The sequence below is a fragment of the Phaethon lepturus genome, unplaced genomic scaffold (assembly GCF_000687285.1).
Source record: "Phaethon lepturus isolate BGI_N335 unplaced genomic scaffold, ASM68728v1 scaffold20816, whole genome shotgun sequence".
Classification (NCBI taxonomy): domain Eukaryota; kingdom Metazoa; phylum Chordata; class Aves; order Phaethontiformes; family Phaethontidae; genus Phaethon; species Phaethon lepturus.
Window position 1 is genome coordinate 6224 of NW_010547180.1, and position 8693 is coordinate 14916.

Consider the following 8693-nt stretch of genomic DNA (forward strand, 5'->3'; position numbering starts at 1 on the left):
AAGAGCTGATGGTCCCCCGCACTAGGGGGGATGCCCGGGGAATCTGCAACAGGAGCGGAGAGACAACTTGAAGAGGGCTAGCCCTGCGGAAGCAGAAGCCTTCCCCTCGCTCCCCGGGAGCTACGGCTCCTCTTTAGGTTATTCGAGACCAGAGCCGCACCGGCCGGCACCGAGCTTGCCCCCAACGCCCCACGTACCTGCGGCTGGGCCACCTCCTCAGCGCTGCAACCCTCCGTGGCCGGCAACGCTAGCGGGGGGCAAACCGTGCGCTGCTGGCACCGGCAAACCAGCGCTAAGCCGCACAGTACCATTTCACACGGGAAACTTTGGCTCTGCGTGAATTCATACGAACCTTTTGGTGTACGTGACGTAAATTCGGTGTCAAAATAAAAGGTGTCATCTGGCTGGCCTACTGCAGGCTTGAAGGGCGGTTTGATTTCCCTGCGGTAGAGCTTCTGCAAAACAAAGACAACTTGAAAGTGCTCCGGCGGGTCAACGCTCTCGCACGCGCTCGGAAGGGTGCAAAGGCTTGCTAGGAACGAGAGGCCAAGAAGAGATTTTTTTGAAACTAGAAACAGCTCTGTGGCTTAGCATTTAACTACAGCTCAGCAGTCAGGAAGACTTCTTGGCCAGTGGGGTGCTTTCGAGTCAGCTTGTGGAGAAATACTACAAGTTCTACCATATATTAAATCGAGGAAAAAAAAGACTGTTCTATATGTAACTCGTCCCCAGTCCAAAGGCAATATCCATAAAGTGTTTACCTCGCCAGGCCCTTCCACCTCCTCCTAACTCCCATTAGGGCTTTGCTGACACACATCTCCTCAGGGACAGCCAGAGGATGTGCCCTAGGAGGACATTCGTATCCCAGCACTCCCAGAAGTAGCCTTTTAAAATTGCTTCTTGAAGCCAAAATTTGAAATAAAGCGTTACTAGCATTGCTGGAGGTTCAGTCTAGCGGCTTGCTGGGCGCCTCGAAAGCATTAGAAGACTGATCTTCAAAATCCATTACCAAGTAAGGGAAAACAGGGAAGAAACAAAATTATGTGGTAAAGCAGGGAGTTGGCCAGAAGCAACTGGGAAATGCCAGTTCAGTTATGGCCCTGCTTCTCTGTACAAAACAAGGTATTTCCTTGCCAGAAATGTCTCCTTGAGTCCTTCCCACTTTGTGCAAGACCATCCGCGTTGTGCCAAACCTCAATTAAAACCTGCACCTTACTGTTGAGAGATGAGGAAATTCAAACCAAGGTGAGATCATAGGCAACTCAGGTATGAAACAGTTATTCACATGACAAACAGAATTGTAGTTTCGGGAAGGATTATTGGAAGAGATGGAAACAGGGACTGCTAGCTCTCCCATAGCTGGTCAGTCTGCGAGTGTCACGACTGTGCTGTTGCTGCAGTCGGAACTGCTTTACTGGTGCCGAGTGGTGTAAAAGTTTGCTCTTGTATTTCTGATACTCACATTCCAGTCAATGGTGGAGTAGAAAGGATGGCGCTTGATCTCTTCCGCCCCATCTGGTCCAGAACCTGAAAGATGCACCCGTGGAGTGCGTTGCGTTAAATTGGGATCACCGACAAAGCGAAGGCAACCCAGCCAGGTATTACAGGGAACCCGGCTGTAACGAAACGAGCCCATTAACCGAGCACAAGCGTGAACATGCTGCTGACCCATGAGGATCTGAGAGCATCAGGTGTGCTCAGAAACAAACAAAAAAATAGTCTTACCTAATCGGTTGGCTGGATTCCTTTTGAAAAGGGCTCGCAGGAGGCTCTGTGCTTCAGAGCTCAGGAACTGCGGCATGCCCAGCTTTGCTCTGGAGAGGAAGTTATGCAATCAGTTGCAGGTTTAAAGAAGTCAACCCACAAGCCGGCTGCAGCACCTCCACCCCCGAAAGTACAATCATCTGTCTGGCATTTACACTGTGCCCTTCAAACTAGCTCCTGATATAAAACCACTTGCCAAATAATGCCATTAAGTTGCGAGAACCCCCCAGTTGCAACACGCTCAGAGAAAGAGCAGAAGCTTGCCTCCGATACATACAGGAAGGAGAAACTCCTCTTACTTGAGGATGAGGGTCATCGTCTCCTTACGATCCTTCCCCTGGAAGGGCAGCGAGCCGGTGAGCATTTCGAACTGGGAGGGAAAGACAAGAGGACGTCAGGTCTGAGCAAGCCTGAGGGTCGCACAGATCCCACTGCACCTTCATCTGGGAGCTCGCCAAAACTAGCGAAAAGCTCGCACGGGCTCCAAAGCCCAGCTCTAAAAAACATCCTATTTTCTCAGAAGGAGCTCGGTTCACAGGGTTTGCAGTGGGAACACGCTCAAGCCAGCGCCTCCTGCGGGAGCCCTCGGATTCGGCAGGCGCCAGAAGGTGGCACCAGATCCGCACAGACACCGACATCCCGGCGCTGGGGCCGACCGGGACACCCCCGTGCACCCCACGCCGCACGCTGGGACAACGGCCTCAGGAGCGCTGCCTCCCCCGAGAAACAGGCGCTGCTGGCTGGCAGCCCTTTTGGGGAGCGCGGAGAACATCCCCGGGTCAGCACGTCTGCTGGGCGTGCGGAATCACCTACGGGCGACTCAGAGCTGCCGCTGGAGCAGCTGCTAAGCCAGGTCTCCGGACACGCTAGCTGGGTACGTACCATTAACACCCCGTACGACCACCAGTCAGCACTGTGGGAGTGGCCCTGGCGATTGACGACTTCTGGTGCCATATACTCCACTGTCCCACAGAAGGAGTAGGCTTTCTTCTCGTGGTCTATAGCCTCCTTACTCAAGCCAAAATCTACATAAGAGAAACACTTATGTCAGCACGCATCCACGCGCTCCGAGCAACCACACAGAGCCGAGAGGCCCACGAGAAGCTCTGTATTCCAGGAACCAACCTTGCTGGAGCAGAAGGCTTTTGTGGAGTCCCTTACCTGTGAGTTTGATGTGCCCTTCTTCATCCAAGAGGATGCTACAGCGTGAATGAAAAAAACAAGTTGTTACTGTCTGCAAGCAAAGGGCTGGTGAGAACAAGCACACACAGCAGAGGCTGGTCCGAGATGCTCCCAGAATCCAGAGGATTCTCCAGAGGAGAAAGTTATCTGTCCCTTCCCCCAGCGCTTTAAGCTCCATCACCAAGACATGAGTGGGACAACGAGCAGCATCCTTCTCTCTACGCCCCCAACTTCCCATCGAACGAACCACCTTTGATCCCCTCCGTACGCCAGGTAAAGATAAGCAAGTCAGGCAGCTGGTACGCGTCTGCAGAGGCCCAGCCTGGTGCCTTTTCCCTCCGAAGGCTCTCAGTTGCTTAAAGCTGGAGCCCGGAGACGGCCAAGGCGTACTGCTCAGACATGTGGTGCACACATGCTGCCTCCACAGCACTCCTGGCCGTGACCGCTGGTCGGAGGAGCAGGAGCCTTGTTGGCCACCTCCCATCTGGCCGGCCTCGGGGCATCGTTCAGCTTTTTCTTTGTGGAAGAAGCCATTTGCTGACCAAAGGCTTGGGACTGAACTGAAGGACTCGGTTCCCTGCCTCGGCTGCGCCGCACGTACTTCTCGGGTTTGAGATCCCTGTATATGATTCCCAGGCTGTGCAAATGGTCGAGCCCCAGCGCCAGCTCTGCTAGGTAGAACTTCACGTCCTCCTCGGTGAACATGACCTGCAGGAAGGGAGAGGAAGCGGGCAGGCACTGGGGTTACACTTGTGCAAGACCTTTCACGTCCATGTCGCTCTCTCCTGCCCTTTCATACCTCAGTTTCCCAGGCTTCGCCCGCCAGCCTAAAGTATCAGTTAAGCAGCGACACCGAAAAACCAAACCAGGTTGCTAAGCAGCAGGTAGGTTTTAAAAAAACTCTTCCTTTATGTTAACCAGGTTGCATTCCCAGTTGTCTTCACCCGGCACATCTTCTCGTTACCTCTCCCAGTCCCTGCCCTCGCCTTGTCCCACCAAAGTGACACAACCAGCCAACATTGCAGCAGAAAATGGTTCTCGCCCAGTTTCATATTTAACGTGACGCTCAGCAGAGTGAGACCAGCCTCCTATGCTGCTGCTTCTCTGCCGGAGGATGGGGTTCCCAAGACGTCCTCTCCTGTTGCCAGCTCTGGGCTAACAGCAGGTTGGAGGTTGCTTCCACCCCTCTCGAAGACTTTGTGAGGCTCAATCGCTTCTCCAGGCAATTAAGCACCGATGAACTGAGAGCAACCCGCTCAGCAACCCACCGAGATGCCAGAGCGTACCCACCTCTTTGGAAAGCCGAGTGAAAAGGTCACCTCCTCTAAGGAAATCCAAGATGAGATACAGCTTCCCCTCTGTCTGGAATGCTGAAACACAAGCCGGAGCAGGAATCAGACCCTCCGCCGAGGGAGGGCTCCGTGGTGTTACATTAATCACTTAAAGCCCAATGGCTCCAGTTGTGCAGATGCCCTGTGTGGTTACCAGGTTAAACACAGGTAGGGCTCATTATGTGGGGTAAATGAGATAGTCTGCCCATGACCTTGAAATGGGAGCTCACCAGCAGCGCTCTGGCAGGGCAGAAAATCCTCATTTTATGGGGGGTCAGTTCCCTTTCAGCCAGTGATGCCCTACTGAAAGGGCTGTCTACCCGACAGCACTGGTCACTTCACAGGGACAGAAGCTGTCCTTGCCTTCCTCACAGTCAGAGCATTAATCCAGCCAAACTCTGGCTTGACTAGTCAACTCTGCTTTCTCAATTTCTCCTGATTTAATGTTTTAATCCCAAGGATTTGATGTTTAGACCTCTTCTCCCAGTCTATGCTCTGTTCCCCATTCAATAGCTAGAACGGCCATGGGACCAAAGACCTTTCCAGGAAAAGATTTGTGTTGAGGGGATTGTGAAGGCTCCAGAGCAGCCCAGCCACGGAGAGATAGAGACAGACCCAGGCCTCTTCTCCGTTTCAGGTGTCTCCAGAAACCTGAATAGGGACCGTGAGAGTCTCTCAGCATCCTCCAAGCAGCCTGTTGCTGGATGCCTCATGCTCATCTACCTGCTCACAGCAGCTGAGCCTGTTGTAGCATCTTTCTTTATTGTGCTTAAAAGCAGCCAGTGTCTGTTCGAGCCTGCAGCCCCTCTCCCAACACCCCAACTAGCTCCACACTCACCGTAGTGGAGTTTCACCACAAAGGGGTGGTTTACATCAGCCAGGATGTCCCTTTCTATCTTTGTTCTTACTCGATCACGCACTGTGGGAAGAGAGAGGAACAGTTCAGACACCGAAGAAGGCACACGGTACCCGGTGTCAGCCTTGCCCCCAGCCTTAAGCCCTTTAGTACCAGGCAGCTTGAGCCAGATCTTTTCCACCTCCAGCACTGCAACAAGGGTTTTTTACAGATGGAGAGAAAAAGGAGGCTGTTTCGCTGCGGTAAAGATACTTCCCTCTCACCCAGCTCACCCTGGGGCCAGCAGTGGCTGCTGTGACATTTCCCCGGTGCTCTTTAAGACGTGGAGGATAAGAGCATCACAGTGAGAGTCTCCTACCTTTTAATGTTGCCTTCTTGAGCACTTTCATGGCATAGAGGTGGTTGCTGTCTGGTGGTGTTATTTTTCTCACCAAGAAAACCTGAGGCAGAAGAACGCCACGTTAACCGAGCACTAAATATTAGCAGTAGGAGTTGGATGCCTCCCAGAGTGGCAAACCTCACAGTAACCCTAAGCAGCCGCTGGCCACAGGACTGGTGAGTTGTACCTCAAGCTCTCCATGCAAAGCTCCATGAGGTTTTCAGGGAAGCGCTGTGTGTAGACTCCTCTCATCCCCTATCTCCAGCCATTACAGCACTCGTGCTTTTATACTGCGCTCCCCTCCCCGCCAGTCTTCCACACCTCTTGCTCACTCCTGCAGTTCCCGTGGGGCTGTGGCTGGTGCCTGGGAGCTGTGACTTGAAGCACTGATGCTTCAATGCACCACAAAGCCTCCTGGTGACTTGCTGGTTTGACAGCCTTATTGTCCGGGTCCTGCATCCTCTCTGGATTTTTAGCTCCTTCCCTGATGTCCCATTCTACCTGGTTTTAGTCGGCTTCAAAAAGACACCACTTTTCTTTTGCGTAAAGCCACCGCTGCATTTGCCCAGGCAACAGCACACAGTCCTGTACAAGCCCCCACTGTTGGCGCCGGTAACCGATTGACGTGCAGTTGATTTAATGTGTGAGCAGATGGTCTGTAAGAGACCCGGATTATTTACACATCGAAATAGGTAAGAGTTACAGGCTACTTCCTTCCCCCTTCACAGAAGGGAAACTGGACCGTAAATAGCGGCCAAAACCAGATGCACACAACGTCAGTTCTGAGAAGAGAGGAACATGCCCGAGTCCTCAAGTCCTCAATTCCACTGACAGCTTGGCAGCCAGCTAGAGAGCTGCAGGAGGTCCCTCTGCCCTGCACAACACCTGCATTCACAAGCAGGATCCTCTCCCCCCGATCGTCTGAAAAAAGAATTACAGGGGAGCTTTGGACATACAGGCTGGCCCGTAGGAGAAGACATCGCTATGGTTGCCTTTCAAGTTAGAAGCAACCCTTTGCTAAGTGAGCTCAGCAGTCAGATTCTCACTATCTGGTGGGAATCAGGAAAGTGGTTTTGCTGGGGGTAGTCCCTTTTGTCATCAAAATCACTTATCTGGCACGACACAGGAAGACGTGAACTCACCTTGCCGAAAGAGCCCTGTCCCAGCACCTTCAGGAGCTCAAACTGCGAAGGGTCGGCTTTCTCCGAGCCTTCCTTCACATGGTGCGTGATGTTGATTTCTTTCACAACTCCTTCGCCCTGAAAAAGAGGGGACACAGTTGGCTGGGAATATACTCCTGAACACGGGAAAGCAAGCCCCATCGGATTAAGGAGCAAGGAGTGTAGCTACAGGCTCACAGGAACCACACCTGAGAGAACCATAAAAGTTGGTGCTTGTCACAGGTATCTCCTGGCTTCAACACCTGGAATAAATAAGTGATCGGTAGGCTTGCACCAGGCAGCCGTCTTAAATATCCTCTGCTTGCTCCTTGCACCGCGAGCGTTGCATTTCTTTGAACTGCATTTCAGAAGAGTGCTTGAAAGGCACCTTCCTTTTTAAGGCACTGGTGGCAAAACCAGGAGTGTTTATGCCACTAAAAATCCCACAACACAAAAATACGGCACTGTTGTCAAAACACGGCCAGGGCTGGCAAAAATCAGACATGTTGGAGCCCATCTGCTCAGCAATCTGAGCAACTCTGCAACATAAGTCTTAGTGCATCTTCAGCACATACAGATGATGCTTTAACAGACTCAAGCCTTCAAGAAGATTGAGGGGAAGCCAAGGTCTCTGGCACATGTTTTGTTTAAAACACATTCTTTTCTTAAAAAAAAAAATAAAGAAGAAAAAGAGAATTAATCAGCAGTATCTAGAATAAGCTCACCAACGAAGCCAGGCCAGCAGACAAGAACAGCCACAGACCCCGAGGTGATGCCGAAGCACCTCCTCTCCCCAGCAAACCTTGTCCAAACCTCTGCTGCCTAAAGCCCAGAGTTCTGCTCAACAGAAACACCTTGTGCTGCTTTCTATGTGCAACCCAAATACGAAGAGACTTTTTATACTATTAGTCTTCCAGCTGCGCCTTTCCCTCTACTTCTCTTGACCATACCTAGCCAATATATCTGTATTTAGGATTCCTCCGAACTTGACCCGTTCCAGCCCCTCTCCCTGCTGACCACAGGCGGAGCCCATGGGGCAGGCTGGACTCAACTTCCCAATTTTACAGACATGAATCCTTCTCAGGCCAGAAATCCCTTGTAGCTGTGCGTCTTGTAAGGGCAAGTCACAGCTCCTTAGCCCTTCAGTCCCACATCATCCAGTCTCAGACATGGCCTGGTTGCCATTCGGACCGGAAGGCCAGCAGTTGTGTTCCAAAGGGCATTGAACTCGGTTGCTCTCTGACCCTAGGGCAGATGTGGCCACCAGAGGCTGCCAGAAAGCTGGACCCACTATTTAGTTTTTCCCCTTGCAGAGCTGGGGGAAAAAAGTTACACTTCATTTTCTAAACTATTCAGATACTTGGTCTGGAAGCCACCTGATCAAAGCAGCTTTTAAAAACAACAGGAACCAAGTTTCAGCCTCTGCCCACTCCCCACCCTCCCAGCACCTCCTCGGGGAGGGTGACCTCGCCAAGCGCCCGCGGATGTGGTTGCCTACCTGCACCGAGCACCCTCCCCTTCCCGCGCTCATGCTTGGCTTTTCTCTCGATTAGGAAGTGGCTTTGCTTCCATGTTGGTAGCTTTGCCCTCTCAAGAGCCGGCGTTGTTCAGACACCGAGGTGCGGCGGCGAAGCCCACGCTTCTGTGCGGCACGTACAGCCCCAGCACGGGGAGCGGGCGGGGGCCAGGAGCTCCCCCCGTGTTACCCTGCCTTTTGCTGCTCTCGGTGATCACAGTCAAGAAAGATCTTACAAATCCCTGTAGCAGCACGTTTTCCTGGTTCACATGATCTCCCAGCTTCAAGCAGCCACCTCTGGTGTCGTCTGGAGGCTCAGTCCGTGGCAGAGAGCCGCTGGGGAGGAACAGCTTCCCACTTCGAGCTAGGAGCCTGAGCCAGCCAAGAGGTCTCCTCCTGCGCGTCCTTCCACGTTGTTCAGCTCTCCAGGGAGAGACCCCACAGCAGGGAGAGACCCGGGGATGGGACTGGTGGAAGTTGTAGGCTCCTTCCCTCCCCAACAATT

At 52.6% G+C, this 8693-nt stretch overlaps 1 protein-coding gene across 1 annotated transcript in view; it reads right to left on the minus strand.

Moving 5' to 3' along the window:
* RPS6KA1 (ribosomal protein S6 kinase, 90kDa, polypeptide 1) overlaps positions 1 to 8693 on the minus strand; it is a 13666-nt gene that overhangs the window by 4059 nt on the left and 914 nt on the right. Inside the window, exons 2-13 of the mRNA XM_010289569.1 lie at positions 6655 to 6771; positions 5492 to 5573; positions 5116 to 5196; positions 4237 to 4316; positions 3548 to 3654; positions 2926 to 2963; positions 2647 to 2789; positions 2064 to 2134; positions 1726 to 1814; positions 1463 to 1527; positions 353 to 455; positions 1 to 43 (exon numbers count right to left, since the gene is read on the minus strand). Coding sequence (XP_010287871.1) covers positions 1 to 43; positions 353 to 455; positions 1463 to 1527; positions 1726 to 1814; positions 2064 to 2134; positions 2647 to 2789; positions 2926 to 2963; positions 3548 to 3654; positions 4237 to 4316; positions 5116 to 5196; positions 5492 to 5573; positions 6655 to 6771 — 1019 coding nt within the window. The remainder of the gene's footprint in view (positions 44 to 352; positions 456 to 1462; positions 1528 to 1725; positions 1815 to 2063; positions 2135 to 2646; positions 2790 to 2925; positions 2964 to 3547; positions 3655 to 4236; positions 4317 to 5115; positions 5197 to 5491; positions 5574 to 6654; positions 6772 to 8693) is intronic.